The sequence below is a fragment of the Sciurus carolinensis genome, chromosome 7 (assembly GCF_902686445.1).
Source record: "Sciurus carolinensis chromosome 7, mSciCar1.2, whole genome shotgun sequence".
NCBI classification, from domain to species: Eukaryota; Metazoa; Chordata; class Mammalia; order Rodentia; family Sciuridae; genus Sciurus; species Sciurus carolinensis.
The window spans coordinates 108707341-108730188 of record NC_062219.1 but is presented as its reverse complement, the minus strand read 5'-3'; the positions used below and the strand labels follow the sequence as shown (position 1 = coordinate 108730188).

Genomic DNA, 22848 nt, shown 5'->3' with positions numbered 1-22848 from the left:
GGGAGGAGGCTGAGAATGATATATCTGATTTTTGAGTTTTTCTATAAAAAGTGCTAACTGTTAAGAATAAGGTGCAAAGTGGACAATTTTGAGGAGACCAAAAAGGTCTAAGCAGAGATTCTTAAATGCTTTGTGTCATTCATCCCTCTAGGTGTTACTAGGCAACCAGAAGGATGCATGGCATAAAACATGTTTAAAGAGCCCCTGATAGATTGTTTTTAGGAGTTTTAATCTCTTATGGGTAGAAAGAGTTCATCCTCTTACAGGAGGAGTAGCTGAAGTTTTGATTATTTACACACAATAAAACAAGAAAGTGCTCCTGGGGAATGCTTTTGTATACTGGCTGTGCCAACCTGGTAGATAGAAATTTTGTGATTTTCAGCCTAGTTTGTAGGAAGTAAGGTTGTATTTGATTTATTTTGGCATCTGTAAAACCTACATTGGCATTCATACTGAACTTCTGGTAAACAGCTTTGCATGGAAAATTGTTCTGGATTTTTGATACCTTTACTGGTAGTATGTAATGGGTCTTTGTAAAATTACTGTTATAACCAGACACTTTTTCTAAGGATCTTTCTAAGGAATATGGATTGATTTTTAAGTTCAGTTAAACACCTACTCACCCACCCCCACACTTTTTCTTAGGAAATGAACAGTCATTTTTTAAAAAAATCTTTGATGTTGAATGATTAATAGTAAACATGGATTGCTTTCATTAAGTGCCTTGTGGTTTTTGTTAGATTTTTATTCCGTTAATTACTTTTTTTTAAATAGTGCAACTTACATATGATTTCTTTTTGTTTTTTTCAACAAGTGATTATATTTTGAGTTTCTTGATTATTTTAAGTCACTTTATATAGAGATACAAACCATTAAATAACTTTTATAGAGAGATTTAATGAAGAGGAAGGGAAAGAGGAAGGATTTTAGGTTATATAGAAAAGCAAACTATGTTTTATGACTGACAGTGACATACATAAAATGTAGATATTTTTGTTCAACTCTACAATTCAATGGCAATGTGATGGAAAAATCACATAAATATTAAAAAATTAGATATACTGTAAAATAGTACTATTTTGCCTCATAAGTCCCCTTGCTTTTCCTTTCTCTTCGGGCTTCTCTCCCCTTATTCCTTCTGCATGTTTTTTCTTCTGGTGCTAAGACTCTCCAACTCCTTTTATATTGGCTCTATCTGATCAGTGATCTCTTTTACTTGAATGTTTCTCAATAATATATCACTTAAAAAATACTAACTACTGAATCAGACACTGTTTTAAGCAATTTACAGAAATAAATTAATCATGATAGTAGCCTTAGGAAGTACTTCATTTTATAGGTGTAAACACTGGGTACATAAAGTGGAGGAGCCAAGCAGTAAATCAGAATTTGTTTCAAGAGTTCATATGCTTTACCACTACAGCGGTACCCTGAAACCATTGATTTAATAGTCAAATAGTGAAATTTGATCATTTTTGATGAGCTTAAAAAAAAACAAACAAACTCAGCCTATTAGAATTGAATATTTTCAGTATCTGTGCACCTATCTTGATATATATTTTAATGACACTGATAGAGGCTTTAATTACTAAATCCAAAAGAAAAATTTTCTTTGATAGTTGTAATCAAATGCTCAGATTGAACATTACTGCTTATCATAATCTTTTAAAGTTGTCTTAAATAATATATAGTTTATTAACACTGTACAGGGTTTCATTTCAATAGGTCTCTTGGTTGGGCATGGTGATATATGACTATCATCCTAGCTACTTGGGAGACAGATTGGAAGATCATTTGAGCTCATGAGTTTGAGGCCAACTTGGGCAAGAGAGACTCTACCTTTAAAATCATACAAAATATAGGGAAAAATATTCTTAGTAGGTAGAACAGGCCTGTAATTCTTGAGAAAATGGGAATGAATCAAGGAGGAAGGAGAACTCTACCACTGTCCTGAATTTTCCCAGGAGCTAATTTCTGAACTCTAGTATACAGAAGGTATTCCAAACAGAATTCTGTATTTTGAATTGAGGATTGGAGAACAGATTTAAGGAAGCTAAGGCAGTTAAGAGTTTGTGGCGATAAATAGCCGAGGAGAGTACTGTGTAGAGAGATAATTCGAGAGGTGTACTTAGGAGTTTGTTTCAAGGATTAGTGGATTACTATTTTGTGAAGGTATGGAGTGGAACCTCCAGAGGCTGGACATGGAGCAACTCGGGGGTGTCGCGGGGGGAGGCAATTACTGTGACTTAACATGAGCAATTCCCAGTGTGCTTAAGAATTGAAATTTGCCTGTCCAGATTTGAGAACTTCATATATACATGGGCAATTCAGGAGAAAAGTGAGGTGGGACTAGATTAACCTTAGGATAGAGTCCCCCCTGCCCTTTGTATTAGCGATTGAACCCAGGAATGTTCTACCGGTAAATTAGTCTCAGCCCTTCTTACTTTTAATTTTGAGACAGGGTATCACTACATTGCCAATGTGGCCTTGAACTTGCTGTCTTCTTGCCTTAGTCTTCTGATCTGTGTCCATGGCAGCTACTCTAATCGCACCCAAAACACTTCACCTGTCCTCACTCGCAAAGCAAATAATTTATCTGTTTGTCAGTGGTGGGGGCGGGTGCAGCATTCTCTAAAGCAGTTTCTCAGCCTTCTTACTGATGATAATTCTTTGTTTTCAGGGATTGTTGTTTGGTGCATATAGGATGTTAACCATTACTGGATCTTTGCTCACTGGATGTGAGTAACACTCCCCAGTTGTGACAACTAAAATATCCCCAGACATTGCCACATGTCACTTATGAGGCAAAATCATCCCCAGTTAGGAATTACTACTTTTTCAAAGGATGACAACAGAATCTAACATTCAATATTAAAAAGAACATACCTACAGGTATTAAGAAGTAGGAAAATATGACCCATAATTCAGAGGAAAAATTAGAGACCAAAAAAATGATAGAATTAAGTAGATAAGAATGTTAAAATAGCTACAAGAAAAATGCTCAGTGCAGTAGAAGACATAATACAAGGAATGAATAGAAGAAGTAAAAAAATGAAATTAAGTCGAACTAGAAGAGACAGGGTCAAGGGATAGACAACATGGGACTGCTTGAGATGAAAAACACAGTATCTGAAATGAACTCCTTCCTATGAAATTTTGACAGTAGACTGGACAGTGTAGAAGAAAAGATAATTGAATTTGAAAATGTGGCACTAAAATATATCTAAAATGAACAAGTGTAGCACCTGTTCTTAGAAGTTTAAAATTAAGCACATAGGATAGGCAAAGTCCTGTAGTCAAAGCTACTTGGGAGGCTGAGGTGGGAGGGTCCTTTGAGCCCACAAGTGGCAGGCCAGCCTGGGCAACATAGTGGGAACCTGACTCAAAAAAACAAAGTGAAGCAAAAAGACTGTAACTTAAAACAAAAACAAACCCTCCAACAACTTGGGATAATTTTAAATGACCTAACCTGTAGCTGGAGTCTTAGAAGAAAAGAGGGTGAAAACATTTGAAGAAATAATGCTAACATATTTCTAAATGTGATGCATGTTAAGTCCTAAACTACAAATGCACACACATGCAAACACACACACACACACACACACACACACACACACACAAACACAACCTGACACATCAAAACCAAGTACTGAAAACAAAGTGAAAATCTTAAAAGGAGTTAGAAAAGGCACATCAAACAAAAGAATGAAGATAAAAATCTGTAGATTATCTCCAGAAAATCTATAAATCCCAAGGAAGTGTCTTTAAAGACTATGTAATGCGAAAAGAGTGGATTGACATGTTTAAAGTGCTGAAGAAAACTGGTCAACCTAGAATTTTCATAGAAGGGGTAAAAATGGAATTTGCCTTTGTAAGGACTCTCATATTGTTCATGAAGTGGTACTTCATTATTACTTTAATAATAGACTTTGATGAGATAAAGATGAATTTTGTAGACTCTAAAGAAACTCCTAAGAAAATAAAGCATTGAGGTTTTCTTGTTTGGTTTGTGCTTCTACAAGAAAATACCTGAGAATGGGTAAATAGCAAATAACATATTTATTTTTCATCATTCTGGAGGCTTAAAAGTACTATTACCCTTTGTGAATTGTGCTACTACAAACATTGATGTGGCTGCATCACCGTAATATGCTGATTTTAAATCCTTTGGATATATATTGAGGAGTGGTCCTAATTAGAATAAGATATAGTCCATGCTTATATAATTTTATCAAAATGGATACCAAAAAAAAAAAAAAAAAGTTCTATTATCAGAGCTATCAGCAGGTTTGGACAGATGAGGACTTGGTCTCATTTGCAAGATGACAACTTATTGCCATGTTCACTGGAGTGGATGAATGCTGTCTTCTCATATGACAAAATAGGTGGAAAGGACAAAAGGGGCAATCTCACTCAAATTGTTTTATAAGGGCATTGTTCTGCCATTAGGGTCAATCCCTTACAGCCTCATTACCTCCTCAAGGCTCCACCTTCCAATTCTGTCATATTGGGTATTAGGTTCCAACATAATGAATTTTGGAGTGACAGATATATTCAAACTATGTAGTAAAGGTACAACTGATAGTAAAAGGGACTGTGAATAAGTAGTGAAAAAAGACAGGAAAAGAGAAAAAAAAAAAACCAAAGATTAAGTGGGTAAACAGAAAATAGCTAGTTAATGGAGTTAAGCATAACTAGGTCGATAGTTACATTAAATGTAAATGGTCAAAAACTGTCATCAAAAAGTAAGGATAGTAAGATTGGGATGATATGCTATCAGAATCTCAGATGTTACACAAAGGATAGAGAAATATATTCTGTTTAAAACATACTAAATCTAGAATGGTTATGTTAATATCAAAGTATGTTTTAGGAAAAGAAATTTTCCTAGGGATTAAAAAGGGATTTCATAATTATCGAGTGAGTTCATAAAAATTAACAAGAATTCTGATAATATATAACCCAATAGGAACTTCAAAATTCATGAGATACAAACTGTCAGAACTGAAAGAAATAGGTTAGATAAATGTCCCAAGTAGATTTGAATAAACTTAATGATTGATAGAACCAGTAGACCAAAATAAAAACCCAGCTGTTTTGAAGACTTGAATTGTACAGCATTATTAACTAAACAGTCGAAATTGACAGTTAAAGGACAGTTCATCCAGTAACTGTGAAATATGCATTCTTTAACAGTATAGTTAGATTTTTGATCAGATGGATTATTGTTGGAGCATCAGGCAAGTTTTAGTGAATTTAAAAGGATTAAATTGAGGTTTTGTGACCACAGTGAAATTATTTTAGAAGGAGATATTTGGGAAATTCTCACATACTAGAAATTAAGCACACTTGGAAATAACCTATGGGTTTAAGAAGAAATCATGAGAAAAATTAAAACAATTTTTAAACATTTTTTTAAGTTGTAGATGGACATAATACCTTACTTATTTTTATGTGGTGCTGAGAATTAAACCCAGTGCCTCACACATGCTAGGCAAGTGCTCTACCACGGAGCTACAACCTAGTCCTAAAACAGTTATTGAAATAAACAAAAATGTAAACAACATACAAAACTTTATGGAATACAGGTAAAGCAACATGTTTAGGAAAATTTTCTTTTATCAACTTTAAATGTTGGTATAAGAAAAAAAGTCCAAAATCAATCAAAGCTTTTATCTTAAACTAGAAAAAGAAGACTTATAAGTTTAAAAGTTGAGCTTTTTGGAAAGGACCCACAAAGCCTGAACAATGCAGATAAAAGTAAAAAGAGAAAAACTACCAACATCATACATTAATGAAAGGATATCACAAACCAGGCATTAAAAAGGAAATAAGGAAATATATTCATAAATTTGAACAACCTAGATGAGATGTACAAATTTTATAGTTTAGCACAACAGACATAGAAAAAAAAAGAAACTGAATTGGTCTAAATTGAAGAAATTGAATTCATTGTCAAAAATCTTCACTTCAGGAAAATTCCAGAATGTTTTCAGTTTATTTGCCCAGATCTTTCAGAGGAATCCCTGTCTATGGCAGCTATAGCTTGACCAAATGTATTTCCTAAGTAACAAGTCTTAAAATCACATTTACATTTATGGGCTGCAGAATGGATATTGTGTTAGTAGGTATGAAAACAAACATTAATCTCATCATACATCTCTCTCAGAGCTCTGGGGTGAACTAGCAGTCTTGTTTTGAAAGGTTTCACTGTTCTGGATATTCTTAAGAACATTCATGACTCATGGGATGATGTCAGTATATCAGTACTAACAGGGAATTTGTAGAAGTTGATTCCAGCCCTCGTGGATGACTTTGAGGGGTTCAAGACTTCAGTAGAAGAGCTGACTGGAGATGTGGTAGAAATAGCCTAAGAACCAGAATTAGAAGTAGAATCTGAAGATGTGACTGAATTGCTGAAATCTCATAGAGCACTTTAATAAATGAAAAGTTGCTTTTTATGAATGAGCAAATAACGCAGTTTTTCTTGAGATGGACTCTACTATTGGTGAAACTGCTGTGAATACTGTTGTAATGATAATTAAGGATTTAGAATATTACATAAACTTAGTTGATAAAGCAGTAGCAAGGATTTAGATAACTAACTCCAATTTTGAAAGATGTTTTACTATGGGTAAAATGCTATGAAACAGCATCACAAGGACAGAAAAATTTTTCATGAATGGAAGAATCAAAGGATGGTGCAAAGTTCACTACTGCTGTATATTAAAAAAATAAGACCGTCTTTAGGAACCACCACCTTGATCAGTCAGCAGAATTTAACATAGATGTAAGACCGTCCGTAAGTAAAAAGAGTACAATTCACTTAAGGCCCAATTGATTGTTGGCATTCCTTGCATATGTGTTCTCATTGGTAAATTCTATCAAACATTTAATCTTACACAGATTTTTTTTTTCCCCAGATTTCTTAGGTCTCTATGACCTTCATATAAAAACATGAAGTCATTACAAAAAATATATTATAAATGAGTATCAGTAATGAACATAGAAACTTTATTAGCATATCCTGTCAAGCAAAATGTGAGAAGGTAATACCCCATGTATGCAATAGGTCTCAATAGTAGGCTTAAAATGTTTAGTAAATCTTGTTGTAAACACATGTGCTGTTATCTAGGCTTTGTGGTTCCATTGATAGAGTACAGACAGTAGATTTAATATAATTGTTAATTGTGGGGATTTCAGCCCATCCATTGTGGATGAGGGAAGGGTTAAGTGCTGGAGGCCAGCAGTGCTGGCAACAAATCAATTAATTACTAATAAACTTATCTAATCAGTAAATACACAAGAGCCAATACTCTTTTCAATTGGAAGGGGGTGTGGTGGTTTGGGCCATACCAGATCTGACCTCCAACAAGATGGAGAGCCCTACCTTCACATTTATTTATAGTTACACAGGTAAAGGGGTCTGGACCAGGAGGGGCTTCTTCTGTGAGTTACAGGATTGGGTGGAGTTAGGGAACTAGCATATCCTCAGATGGTGAGCCACTCCCGTACAGGGCCACTTACTCCTAGGCTGTCTGAAACAGTCTCCCATGACTGCCAGTTCATGGGAGTCAGACCTCTGTATCCCATGACTCAAAGAAGTCTGATTCAGCTAGCCATGGATGACTCCCCACACTTAATGACCTCAGAATTTCAGAATAGTAAATGAGCATTGTCTTCAATTTAAAATGACCAGCTACATTAGCTTTTAAGATAACAAGCCTGTCCTTTGAATCTTAGAGACCAGATATTGATTTCTCTGCTGTACCGATGAAACCTTAGATGGTGGCATCTTCCAATATAAGGCTGTTGCATCTGCATGAAAAATGGGTTTTGTAGGGTGTCCACCTTTATGAAGTTATCTCAGCTAGCTCTTTGAATAACTTCCTACTGTTCATCTTGCACTTCTGTTAAACTTTGTGAATCAACCTTTGTTAGCTTCAGTTTTTTCTTCTGCAGCTTCTTCCATCTCTCTCAGACTTCACAGAATAGAAGAGTGTTGGTGCTTTGCTCTGGATTAGACTTTGGCTTAATGGAATGTTGTAGTAAGTTTGATGTATCCAGACGACTAAAGCTATTCTCCATGTCAGGAATAAGATTGTTTCATTCTCATCATTCATGTTTTCACTGAAGTACATTTTAAATTTTTCCTTTAAAAACTTTACCTTTGCATCCACAACCTAGTTCACCTACATGAGATTTAGCTCTCAATAGTTGTAATTTAGCTTAATAATTTCTAATTTTTAATTTAAAGTGTGATTCTTTGTTTCACTTGAACACTTAGAAGCCATTGTAGAGTTATTTATTGGCCTATTCTCAGTATTATTGTGTTTAGGGAATGGAGGGTTGCTCAAGAAGAGGGAGGGATACTGGGGTGGGTCAGTGGAGCAGTCAGAACATATAGAGTACATTTATAGACTTAAGTATTCTGTCTTATATGGGTATGGTTTGTGGTGCCCCCAAATAATTACAGTAGTAATTAGTAACATCAAAGATCACTGATTGCAGATCACCATAATAAATAATAAAAAGTTGAAGTATTGTGAAATTACCAAAACATGAAAAGATATGAAGTGAGCAAATACCATTGTACCGATTATGCTGATAGACTTGCTTGACACAAGATTGCCACAAACCTTCCATTTATAAAATGCATTGTCAGTGAGACACTCTAAAATGAGGGTGCTTATACTTGTTAACATTTTTTTTCTTTAGTTAATAAAATAGTTTGTGTAAACCATTGTAAAATATACATACATGATTAAAGAGTTATGGTTCAGGCATAACCAGCCCCAAGCGGCGGGCGCCTGTCCAGTCCTCAGACAGCTTCTAGGACCAGGGCAGGGCGGCAAGAGGTGTTCCTGGGGAGCCCTGCTCCATCCGGTGGCAGGTGCGGTCCACAGCAGGCTTCTAGGAGTAGGCCTGCCTAGTGAGAGGCTTTCCGAGCACACCCATCCGGCAATCCCGCACCCAGCAGCTGGCCAGGGACAGCTTTCTTCTGAAGCACTGCATTTTCAAGTTCCTCCCAGACTTCAGGCTACTGAAGGTTAAGAGGTGATATGCTGGAAATTTACAGGAACACTATAAGCCAATAAAGGAAATCTGCAATATTTGAGTCCCACTGATATCTGACAAATATGAGAAAACAAGGGAAGAAAATGTACCAAACTAACCTAGATGCAATATCAATAAAACCCAATGTCAGCATGGCAGAAGAAATGTCAGAGAGTTCAGAATGTACATAATTAAAACAATCAGAGAAACAAACGAGGAGATGAAAGATCAAATGCAGGCTTTGAAGGATGAGATGAAAGAGCAAATGCAGGCATTAAATGATCACACCAATTAACAGTTAAAAGAGCAGATACGGGAAGCAAAAGATCATTTCAATAAAGAGTTAGAGATACTGAAAAAAAAAAAAAACCAGAAATCCTTGAAATGAAGGAAACAATAACCAAATTAAAAACTCCATAGAAAGCATAACCAATAGGATAGAACACCTGGAAGACAGAACCTCAGACATTGAAGACAAAATGTTTAATCTTGAAAACAAAGTTGAGAAATCATGAACAGAATCTACAAGAATTATGGAATGTCTTGAAAAGACCAAATTTGAGAATTATTGGGATAGAGGAGGGCACAGAGAAACAAACCAAAGGAATGAACAATCTATTTAATGAAATAATATCAGAAAATTTCCCAAATCTGAAGAATGAAATGGAAAATCAAGTACAAGAGACTCATAGAACTCCAAATACACAAAATTACAACAGATCCACACCAAGGCACATTATTATGAACGTACCTAACATACAAAATAAAGACAGAATTTAAAGGCTGCAAGAGAAAAGAATCAAATTACTTTCAGGGGGAAACCAAAAAGGATATCAGCAGATTTTTCAATCCAGACACTAAAAGCTAGAAGGGCCTGGAAGAACATATATCAAGCCCTGAAAGAAAATGGATGCCAACCAAGAATCTTATACCCAGCAAAACTTACCTTCAGATTTGATGATGAAATAAAATCCTTCCATGATAAACAAAAACTGAAAGAATTTACAAAAAGAAAGCGATGTTACAGAACATTCTCAGCAAAATATTCCATGAGGAAGAGATGAAAAACGATGCAAATCAGCAAAGGGAGGAACTGGCCTAAAGGAATAGCCAAATAAAGGAGAAACCAAGTTGTGTCAAAAAACAAAAATGAACCAAATGACTGGAAATACAAATCATATCTCAATAATAACCCTGAATGTTAATGGCCTGAACTCATCAATCAAAAGACATAGACTGGCAGTTTGGATTAAAAAGAAAAATCCAACAATATGCTGCCTGCAAGAGACTCATCTCATAGAAAGAGATGCCCACAGACTAAAGGTGAAAGAATGGGAAAAAACATACCATGCACATGGACACAGTAAACAAGCTGGAGTATCCATTCTCATTTCAGATAATGTGAACTTCAAGCCAAAGTTAGTCAGAAGGGATAAAGAAGGACATTACATACTGCTAAAGGGAAGCATAAATCAGCAAGACATAATAATCATAAATATCTATACCCTGAACATTGACTCATCTATGTACATCAAACAAATCCTTCTCAATTCCAGAAATCAAGTAGACCACAATACAATAATACTAGGTGATTTTAACACACCTCTCTCACCACTGGACAGATCTTCCAAACAAAAACTGAATAAAGAAACCATAGATCTCAATAACACAATCAATAATTTAGATTTAATGGACATATATAGAATATACCATCCAACAAAGAGTGAATATACCTTCTTCTCAGCAGCACATGAATCCTTCTCTAAAATAGACCATGTTTTATGCCATAAAGCTAATGTTAGCAAATACAAGAAGATAGAGAAGCTACCTTGTATTCTATCAGATCATAATGGATTGAAATTAGAAATAAATGACAGAATAAAAAACAGAAACTACTCCAACACCTGGAGATTAAACATTATGCAATTATATGATGAATAGATAACAGAAGATATCAAGAGGGAAATTAAAAAATTCTTAGAAGTAAACGAGAACAAAGAAACATCATATAAAAATCTCTGGGACACCATGAAAGGAGTACTTAGAGGAAGATTTATTTCACGGAGTGTATTCAATAAAATAAGTAAAAATCAACAAATAAACGACTTAACACTACAGCTTAAAGTCCTAGAAAAAGAAGAACAGATCAACACCCAAAATAGTAGAAGACAGGAAATAGTTAAAATCAGAGCTGAAATCAATGAATTTGAAACAAACAATAGAAAAAATTAACAAAATAAATAGTTGTTTCTTTGAAAAAATAAGCAAAATTGATAAACCCTTAGTCACACTAACAAAGAGAGAAAACTCAAATTACTAAAATTCGGAATGAACAGGGCAATATCACGAGAGACACAATTTAAATAGAATACATAATTAGAAGCTATTTTGAAAATCTATACTCCAACAAATCAGAAAATCTCGAAGACATCAACAGGTTTCTAGAGACATATGAATTACCTAAACTGAACGAGGAGGACATTCACAACTTAAATAAATCAACTTCAAGTAATGAAATAGAAGAAGTCATCAAAAGCCTACCAACAAAAGAAAGTCCAGTACTAAATGGGTTCTCAGCCGAGTTCTACAAAACCTTTAAAGAAGAGCTCATTCCAGTACTCCTCAAAGTATTCCATGAAATAGAAGAGGAGGGAACCCTCCCAAACTCATTCTATGAAACCAATATCACCCCGATACCTAAACCAGATAGAGACACATCGAGGAAAGAAAATTTCAGACCAATATCTTTAATGAACATCGACGCAAAAATTATCAACAAAATTTTAGCAAATGACATACAAAACTATATTAAAAAGATAGTGCACCACGATCAAGTGGGTTTTATCCCAGGGATGCAAGGCTGGTTCAACATTCGGAAATCAATAAATGTAATTCAGCATATCAACAGACTTAAAGTCAAGAATCACATGATTATTTCGATAGGTATAGAAAAAGCATTTGATAAATTACAGCATCCCTTCATGCTCAAAACACTAGAAAAAGTAGGGATAGTGGGAACATTCCTTAACATTGTAAAGGCCATCTATGCTAAGCCCATGGCCAATATCATTCTAAATGGTGAAAAACTGAAAGCATTCTCCCTAAAAACTGGAACAAGGCAGGGATGCCCTCTTTCACCACTTCTATTCAACATTGTCCTTGAAACTCTAGCCAGAGCAATTAGACAGACTGAAGAAATTAAAGGGATACGAATAGGAAAAGAAGAACTCAAACTATCCCTTTTTGCTGATGATATGGTTATATATTTAGAGGAACTGGGAAATTCCACCAGAAAACTTTTAGAACTCATAAGTGAATTCAGTAAAGTAGCAGGATATAAGATCAGTGCTCATAAATCCAATGCATTTTTATACATAAGTGATGAATCTTCAGAAAGAGAAGTTAGGAAAACTACCCCTTTCACAATAGTCTCGAAAAAAATAAAATACTTGGGAATCAATCTCACAAAAGAGGTGAAAGACCTCTACAATGAGAACTACAGAACACTAAAGAAAGAAATTAAAAGAAAACTTTAGAAGATGGAAAGATCTCCCATATTCTTGGGTAGGCAGAATTAATATTGTAAAAATGGCCATACTACCAAAAGTGCTATACAGATTCAGTGCAATTCCAATTAAAATCACAATGACGTACCTTACAGAAATAGAGTGAGCAATCATGAAATTCATCTGGAAGAATAAGAAACCCCGAATAGCTAAAGCAATCCTTAGCAGGAAGAGCGAAGCAGGTTGTGTCACAATACCAGATCTTCAACTCTACTACAAAGCAATAGTAACAAAAACGGCATGATGTTGGTACCAAAATATTCAGGTAGATCAGTGGTACAGAATAGAGGACCTGGACACAAACCCAAATAAATATAATTTTCTCAAAGTAGTCAAAGGGGCCAAAAATATGCAATGGAGAAAAGATAGCCTCTTTAACAAATGGTGCTGGGAAAACTGGAAATCCATATGCAACAGAATGAAACTAAACCCCTATCTCTCACCCTGCACAAAAATCAACTCACAATGGATCAAGGACCTCGGAATCAGACCAGAGACCCTGCATCTTATGGAAGAAAAAGTAGGTCCAAATCTTCAACATGTCGGCTTAGGATCAGACTTCCTTTACAGGACTCCCATAGCACAAGAAATAAAAGCAAGAATTCATAACTGGGATAGATTCAAACTAAAAAGCTTTCTCTCAGCAAAGGAAACTATCAGCAATGTGAAGAGATAGCCTACAGACTGGGAGAAAATCTTTCCCACCTGTACTTCAGATAGAGCACTAATCTCCGGAATCTATAAACAACTCAAAAAACTCTACACCAAGATGACAAATAACCCAATCAACAAATGGGCTAAGGAAATGAACACACACTTCACAGAAGATCTACAAGCCATCAACAGACATGTGAAAAAATGTTCAACTTCTCTAGTAATAAGAGAAATGCAAATCAAAACTACCCTTAGATTCCATCTCACCCCAATTAGAATGGCAATTATCAAGAATACTAGCAACAATAGGTGTTGGCGAGGATGTGGGGGAAAAGGTACACTCATAGTTTGCTAGTGGGGTTTCAAATTAGTGCAGCCAATCTGGAAAGCAGTGTGGAGATTCCTCAGAAAACTTGGAATGAAACCACCATTTGACCCAGCTATCCCACTCCTCGGCCTATACCCAAAGGACTTAAAAACAGAATACTACAAAGATGCAGCCACATCAGTGTTCATAGCTGCTCAATTCACCATACCAGATTGTGGAACCAACCTAGATGCCCTTCAGTTGATGAAACTCGAGAATACCATGCTAAGTGAGATAAGCCAATCTCAAAAAACCAAAGGAAGAATGATCTCGCTGATAAGTGGATGATGACACATAATGGGGAGACGCAAGAATATAGGAAGGAGGGACTATATAGAGGGAAAAGAGGGGTGGGAGGTTAGGGGGAAAAAATAACAGAATGAATCAAACATTACCCTATGTAAATGTATGATTACACAAGTGGTATGCCTTTACTCCATGTACAAACAGAGAATCAACATATATCCCATTTGTTTACAATAAGAATAAGTATAAAAAATAAAAGAAGAGTCATTGTTCAAGGCATTATATAAAGTGTTTACAACTATGACTTTGGAGTCATCTGGAATTTATTCCTAATACTGACTTTGTTACTTACTAAAAATAAGGTCCTTGCGAAAGTCTTTAATATCTCTTTGCCCCAGTTTACTTTTTTTTAAATTGAAGAGTAATAATGCTTAATGTTAATAAGAAGCCCATGGGGTAGTTGAGTATAATAGATAAATATGTTTAGTATTTAGCAGAGTATCTGGCACGGAAGTAGCCCTGAATAAATATAAATGGTTAACTCCCATTACTGTTATACTTCAACAGACTAGCTCAGTGAACTAGTAATACAAAGTTTTCTACCTTTTAACTCTAATCCGAAAAGTTTCTGGGCATTTGTTTATGATTTACTCTAGAGCTTTGTTCTTTTGGATTGGAAAACTCTCTGGGAATCTAAAAAGAACCATGCCTTTTTTAATCATAAATTTGTTCCTGAGAATATGTACACACAGTTTTGCAGGGTTGTGGAGGCAGTTTGTTCATGAACTCTTTGGATCTATATATAAGAACCCTTGTTACTGAGCAAAAAAGTAAAATCTTTCTTAAACCTATGCTTTTAAACTTTATTTAAATTCTTTATTTATTAAGTTGGCATTGGAATTTGCTTTAAAATTAGACTTAAGTTACTTCATCTGAACATAGTTAAAATGATAGTTCTTGAACTACTGATTTTTTTTCTTTCGATTTCTTAAAAATAAATACCTTTGGACATTCCCAATTTTTGTATTCAGCAATCACCCACCTTTAGTCAGTTGAGTCATGTTAATTTTTAAAAATGGTCATACTTCCCCATTTTAACATTTCTTTCAGTTTTGTCTTGGCCAAAACTGAATTTGACATAATCTTGTTTTAGTTTTTGTTGCTATAATGTTAATCTTAAGCACTTTATAAAGAAAAGATGTTTATTTTTATAAGTTCTGGAAGTTCAAGAAACTAGGAAGGGGCCAGGCTTACTCCTGATGGAGTTGCCTAAATCTCTTTACTAGGGTGGTCATGATCTAATCACCTCTCAGTATGTTTAACCTTTTAAAAGTCCTGCCACCTTTCAATACCGTTTTCATTGGGGACCAAACTTCAATCATAGGAATCTTTGTCGGGGATGGGGGTGGGGGGGGCACATTTAAATCATAGCATCTGGTTGGGGACCTTCAATGGTATGATTTCCTGAATTTCTTAATTAGTATTTTACTAGTTAAATTTGCTTAAAATTGTTACTGTTTTATACAACAACAGAAATCCACATAAATAATTTTTACTCTTGGATATTTCAGTACTTTATCATTAATTTTTTTTTTTTGTTTATTCTACCATTTTTTTTTTTTAATTAGGAGGAAATATAGCATATAGACATTATGGAAGGGGATATAGACTTCTGATTGTGGGTGTCATTCTTTAAAGATAAATTATTTTTTCAGAAACTGTTTTGCCTGGGCCTACCTCACCTTTACCCTCTCCAGGGAATGGGAATGAAACTGCATCTGGATCAATTACTCAGCCAAAGAAAATTAGAGGAATTGGATTTGGAGATATTTTTAAAGAAGGCTCTGTGAAACTTAGAACAAGAATCTCCAGTAATGAAACAGAAGAGAAAAAAACGGAAAAGGTGGTAATGATGTATTTAACTTAGATTAACTCTACTCATTGTCACATTAAGCTTTTTTAAAATGTAAAGAGCAGTTTGCAACTGTGGTATGATTTCCTTTTTTGAGATTGCTAATAATTTGGTTATGAATGAGAAGTTCCTGAGAAACTTTTGTTTCCAAATTTGCAATGATTAATGTTGTTTGAATCGTATGAAATTAGAGTGCTTATTTCTTGGTTAATTTGACATAAACTCTTTCTAAATGAAAGCCTTAGGTTTTAAAATTAGGTTTAGTGTAAATCCAAAGGGGAAAGTTTTCTTCTGTATTATTTTAATTTTATGCATACCTAAAGTGGGCCATTTTAAAATGAATTCAGAATGAGATAGTAAATTAATTAGCTACTACTTAACTTTACTCTGGATTACCAATAATGGCTAAATTTAATGATCTGACCTCTGTATGGAGTTTTATTTTTCATTGATATCATATTGGCATTTTCAAAAGAAGTGAAGTAAGTGAATTATTTTGGGAGAAAAATTGCTATCTTTAGAGTATTTCTTTTGAACTTTTTGTTCCTAATGTCAGTATTTTTGAAAGAGTGAGTACTTCAGGTAAGAGGCATTTCCTTTGACTTTTAGGGACATATTTTCCCTGTAGTTCTCATTTGTATCAAACATTTAAGATTTTAAATATTCTGATACTTACTTGCTAATTTTAACTGCACTTTGTTAGTGAAATACAGTTCTATAGTTCTGTAGTTTTCTCCCAGGGTGATTGGTCTCAATATATATTTATATATATATATATATATATATATATATAATTTTTTTTTTTTTTTTTTTTTTTTTTTTTTTTTTTTCCTTTCCCAGCTTGCTTCTACAAATTTTCCCATGTAGTAGTGAGTTGGGTTCAAGAAGAGAACTTCCACTTACTTTCTGTTCTTTTCTTTTTTTTGGAGAACGTTCACTTCCTACCAAGTTCTCTCCTAGCTCTGAGATTGTGTGGCATTAAGATTATGGAGTCTAATTTTTTAAAAATGGTAGTCTACAGTCATATAGCAAGAGTGTTGGGGAAGCAATTCTTGCATTAAAAGGGATATTACACTAATTGATCTAGGGTCCCTTACAACTCTAAAAGTTTACAATTATAGTGATAAATATTTGATTAATGATTATATTAGTAATCTTTCAGTCACCATTAATAATGTCCACTACTCAGTTGTTCATGAGAATAGTCTCTTGAGTTCCCTTCCTCTTTGATAAATATGTTTGTAAGGGGACACCAGATTGAAAGATACCGTCATTAGAATTGGAAGAAATGAAAGTGAGTATTTTGAAAGATAAATAGAAATCACACAGTGGCAGCTAAGTGTGTTCAGATTTTTAACTTAAAATGGAAAAATATCTAAATAGACTATCTTAAGAGTTGTGACATTCCTAAATATTTTCAGGTAGTAATGAATTATAAAAAAATTTTTTTTAAATGTTTGTTTTGTTATTTTAAGGTTTAGTATTGTTAAGAGTATATTTTCTGGAGTCAGATTTCTAGGTTCACATCTGGGCTCTGCTATTAACTGTTATTGTGGGGAAGATTATTTAACTGCTTCCTAATCTAAAAAAGGGAGGAATAATAATTTCTAATTGTACAGATAGAAAATGAAGTTATAATATATGTGAAATGCCTGCATTCTCATTTTAGAACTCTAAAATTAAATTATGATAGTGTGTTATGAGTATCAGAGTACGTTTTTCATCCTTGAAGAGTTTTAAAAATTATCATTATGAGCTACTACTTAGGAATATTTGAGATATCTTTTTTTCTGAGTTTCTAGTCACATTATTAACCTGACTACAGAAACCATAGGGAAAGCTGGATAACTGTAAATGGAAACTTTGTTTAGTGATATTATCTTTATTCTAACTTAAGCAAGTTGATACCATCCTTTTCTGTTTTAACCCTGAATCATACAGTCAATAGGATCCAAAATGGGTGTGGAGATAACAAAAACTGATACCGAATGTAAAATTAAAGGTGAGTTTTTTAATAAAACCTCTATAGTAGAAACATACTTAAATATATTAGGCTTTTGGAAGGAATTTGATGCACTGTATTACTTAATCAGAATATTAACTCCTACTAGATGTCAGCACTATGAAATGAAGGATTTTGGCATTCTGTGTTCATTGATGCATGCCCTTGCATTAAAGCTGTGTTTAGTATTTAGCAGACATTTAGTAATTAGTTGAAGAATGATTAGTTAAGTTGTTTTTTAACATACAGTATTGGCTATAAGTTTTAAATTTTAAAATTTAAAGATAAATTATAAAGTTTATCACTAATAACTTCTTGTGTATATTTCTTTTCACAAAATAGAGGTGTAATAAGTATTTGCTGAATCAATTTGTATAAGCCACTGTTTGTATTTTTTATTTCAGCTAAGGAATATTGTAGAACATTATTTGCCTATGAAGGTTCCAATGAAGACGAACTTTCTTTTAAAGAAGGGGAGATAATCCATTTGATAAGTAAGGTAAGGTATTTTTCAGTGAGTCATTTAACTTATTCATAGGCATATTTTGCTGAATTCTTATATTGCCCCTAGAATGTAAGCTCCAGAAGAGCGGGGACTTCATCTTGTTTGTTTCTAGATCCCCAGACCTGGCACATAATTAGTGCTCAGTAAGTTCTTATTTTTTTTCCAGCCATCTTTTATTGTTTGTGTTTGTTTTAATTGATACATTAGAAGCTAGTTAACTATAATATTGCTTTTTTTTTCTTTATTAATTCCAGGTTCCCAGATTTCTATACCTAATTCTTTTCCATCCCTCCTCCCCCAACACCATGTGTTGTTTGGAACATTGTAATATTAAAAGAAGAAAAATAGAGAAATGACCTAAATGTTCATCAGTATGTAAATGGTCATGAAATTCTTTGTCCTGTAGGAAATGATGTAGTTATTTCAAAGAATGAAGTGATTTTATATGTTGGAAAGAATTCTGCAGTAAAATAAAGGAAAAACCTTATAGTATTTGTTGTGGACAGAATCCTATAATAAATACTTAGAAAAAGTTATAAATATTTTGTTTTTACTATGGCACTGCAGTTAATTTTTGAAATTTCTCCCCTTGGTTTAGACTTTGTTATCAGATGACTTAGTATATGTAATTTTTTAAAATAAAATTTATTTTGTATTTTTAATGTATGGTACCTTGTTATGAGATACAGATAAATAATAAGGTTTCTATAGTGAAGCAAATTTAATATTTGGTCTCATATTTATCCATATGGTAGAAATTTTTGAAATTTCTCCCCTTGGTTTAGACTTTGTTATCAGATGACTTAGTATATGTAATTTTTTAAAATAAAATTTATTTTGTATTTTTAATGTATGGTACCTTGTTATGAGATACAGATAAATAATAAGGTTTCTATAGTGAAGCAAATTTAATATTTGGTCTCATATTTATCCATATGGTAGAGCAGCTAAAATCTATTCATTTAGTATGAATCCCACAAATGTATATAATTTAATATCCATGTAGTTTGAACCCATGGCACTTAATTTTTCATTCAAGTTTGGATATTTGGAAGGAACTTAGAAGATTTTGTTAATTTTTAAAGTTACCAAATAAGTAATTTTTAGTATTAAGAAGAATATTAAGAAAGGCAGTTTTGAAAGTCTTACTTTCCCTTTCTTTACCTTCTTCTCTTTCTTAATTCTTTTCCTTTTATCTCTCTCCTCTCCTCCAAAATCCTTTTAACTTTGTGGATAAAATCTTAAAATTATTTTCAAAAATTAAACCCAGTTTTTTGTAACTGCTGCTAAATGTAATGTGTAAGGAATACTCTGTTTTAGAGTAGGACCTCGTGATCTGTTTAGATTGGCTTTTTATTGTAATGGCATTCGATTTCATTATTTTCTTTTTATTGAAAACCTTTTCCTTATTTAAAGATAATTTTGTTATTTTAATTATGTTTTGCTATGCTTTTTAGGAAACTGGAGAAGCTGGGTGGTGGAAGGGTGAACTTAATGGTAAAGAAGGAGTATTTCCAGACAATTTTGCTGTTCAGATAAGTGAACTGGATAAGGACTTTCCAGTAAGCTTTTGTTTTTCAGTGATGATAATACTTTAACATTTTGCCAATGTTTTTTCAAAAACAGGTTTTTTGCCTTGTTATTGAATAACTTTTATGAAGGAGTTTTTTAAAATATGTATTGAATTACAGTAAAATAATATAATGTTTCATTTCCTACCTCACTAACTAAATATACCACTGACTGTATATACCAAATGTAATCTTAAGACTTCTTTTTTATTTTATTTTATTTTTTTGGGTACCAGGGATTGAATGAAGGGGCGTGTAACCACTGAGCCACATCCCCAGCCCTTTATTTTTTATTTTGAGATAGGGTCTTACTAAGTTGCTTAGGGCCTCATTGAGCTGCTGAGTCTGGCTTCAAACTTGTAGTCCTCTTGCCTCAGCCTTCGAGCTGCTGGGATTACAGGTATGCTCTACCATGCCCAGTTTAGATTTCTTTACTTTGTATTTTAAAATAAGAAAAAACCTGGGTGTACTAGTTGGATACATTAGTACCTTCCTAGAAGAAACTTTTTTAAAATTTGAGCCAGGGTTCTTGCTGTTTTGCCCAGGCTGGCTCTGAACTCAAAATCTTTTTTTCTCAACTTCTCAGTTAGCTGAGATTATATGCATATGCCACCACTCCTAGCTGAAGAAAATTATTTATATTAAATGTTTTTGAGAGCTTTACGTAAGTGAAGCAAGATTTTGTCTCCTTACAAGATCTAATGTTTCTCTATCAATTCTCAGAGTAAACTCAGACTGAGTCTTGCATTAGTGATTAAGTTTAAAACTAAGTTCATATTTAGAAACGTGTCTCAATTTTTTTAAGGTATTAAGTTGTAAAAATGAGTGAATGCTTATAGAAGAAAAAGAGACCATTGTCTTTAACCTTCACTTTAAGTTCAGAAAAATTATTTATAATTGATCTTGTTTATTTTTTTAAATAAGATCTCTTTTTCTCTTGTCCTGCCACATTGCCTTATTGCCCTTAGCTGTGAAATATAGGTAAAATGGTATTTAGCAATCTTAAAGTTGTGGAGACAAGGTGGAACACTTTTGTCATTAAGATTTTTGAGGTTTATGGAATTCATTGATAATTTTTGAAATATTTAACTGGATTTTGATTAAAGAAGCTACTTGTTCTAATGTAATAAGTGTTTTTCAGTGACACTTTATTAGGAGTTTAGCATTTTATCATTTTTGGCAAAAATGAGATGAGAGAGATTTTATAATTTAGATTATTAATGATCAGAATTTATTTTAACTATAAATATTTAATAAGTAACTAGTTAATCACTTTTACCATTATTATTTTAACAGAAACCAAAGAAACCACCACCTCCTGCTAAGGGTCCAGGTATGTCAGAAACACATTATTTGGTTTTCTAATTTTCATAGTTTTAAGTTCTAAAATGGTAAGATTGTGTCAAATGTAAACCACTAATTTTTATTAATAAAACCAAGAATAAAATAATTTTTCAGAACTATATAAAAATTCAGTGTTCACATGCATTATTGTGTCACTATTTTGAAAAGTAAAAATGATATAAAATAAGGATCTGGAAGAATAAAATTTAGCTACTTTAGTTATATGAAATACCTAATTAATAAAATTGATGGAGTTTTAACCTATTTTAGAAAACTATGTATTGACTTGGCAATTATTTATTCTACCTATTTATTTAGGTATTGGGGATTGAACCCAGGGTCACTTAACCAATGAACCCTTTTCCCTGTTTTCTTTCTTTTTGAATTACAAAAATTCTGTGTATGAAGTATTCTGCAATATAATAATGGTTTTGGAAATGAGAAAAAATGAAGTCGTATGTATATAATTACATTTATGTGAAATCAAAAGCTGTGCAATAAGAAACATAATGGGGCAAATCTAAGTACAGATGAAGATATTCCCATACTTCACTGAGCATCATGTACCACTCATCATTGTACATTGTTCTATGTCCACATTCCCTGTATCTGATTGGATCTCTGGATTTTATTTCATTTTCTGTGACTTTCTCCATGAAACATTAACTGCTGATCTAGGGTTTGAAAGTTTATTTTTAGTCCTTGTGGAGCATCACAAAATTTCTCACTCCACAATTCCAAATGGAACCTTCTACCTTTTAAAATAAAACCCATTTGTTACTTTCTCAAAGAAAAATTAATATTTATGTACTCTTCTTTCAAAGATAATGCTGAGTGAAACAAGATAGATGAAATTTTTGAATTTTTAAAATAGTTGAATAAATATGATACACTAAAAGTATCAGTAGTAAAAGTTTTAGAGTTTATTTCCATAAGTTCTGTTCCTAAATATCTGATTTTTACAAGTGGGGTAAAATTTTTATTTCTTTGAAAGATAGACTGTCTTTTATAATAATCCAAGCCCTTCCTTCCTCTTTGGTTTCAACTTTATATTTGCTTATCTAATTCTAAAGAAAGCATAAATTTAAAGTGATTTTTATGGAACTGTGTGTTGGAGACTTACTATAAAACTATACAATTCAATATGGTGGTGACTAGCCACATGGTACTTTTAAAATTAATTAAATAAGATAAAAAATCCAGTTTTTTATTCATAAATGTAGCATTTCAACTACTTGTTAGTCAAATATAAACAACACAAAAGTAGAACATTTTTACCATCATAGAACATTCTACTGGGACTAGGTATAGCAGAGATTAAGAACTCTGACTCCTGGATTTGACAAAGAAGGAAATCAAACCACAGAGTTTAGGGTAATATTGGCAGGTCCAGGATTAGAAATTGAGCCAGGTGATTCCTTGTTTCTGTTAGATCATGTGTCATCTGTTTTTATTTTAAAACTACTATTTAGTTAAATGTCTCTGTACTGTAAAATTATTTTTGAATAAGTATTCACTCCACCCCCCACCCTCCACCAGCTCCAAAGCCTGACCTTGTAGCTACAGAGAAGAAGTTTTTTCCTGTGAAGCCCGAAGAAAAAGGTAAGACTGATTTTTCTGCTTT

At 33.3% G+C, this 22848-nt stretch overlaps 1 protein-coding gene across 2 annotated transcripts in view; it reads left to right on the top strand.

The window, feature by feature from the left end:
- Cd2ap (CD2 associated protein) overlaps positions 1-22848 on the top strand; it is a 131321-nt gene that overhangs the window by 76014 nt on the left and 32459 nt on the right. The window contains exons 6-11 of one of the 2 annotated variants that reach the window (XM_047557971.1): positions 15648-15793; positions 17744-17804; positions 18209-18303; positions 19767-19871; positions 21177-21213; positions 22764-22826. In XM_047557971.1, coding sequence (XP_047413927.1) covers positions 15648-15793; positions 17744-17804; positions 18209-18303; positions 19767-19871; positions 21177-21213; positions 22764-22826 — 507 coding nt within the window. Of the gene's footprint in view, positions 1-15605; positions 15794-17743; positions 17805-18208; positions 18304-19766; positions 19872-21176; positions 21214-22763; positions 22827-22848 lie in introns of both variants that reach the window. The other variant, XM_047557970.1, reaches the window with a different exon arrangement.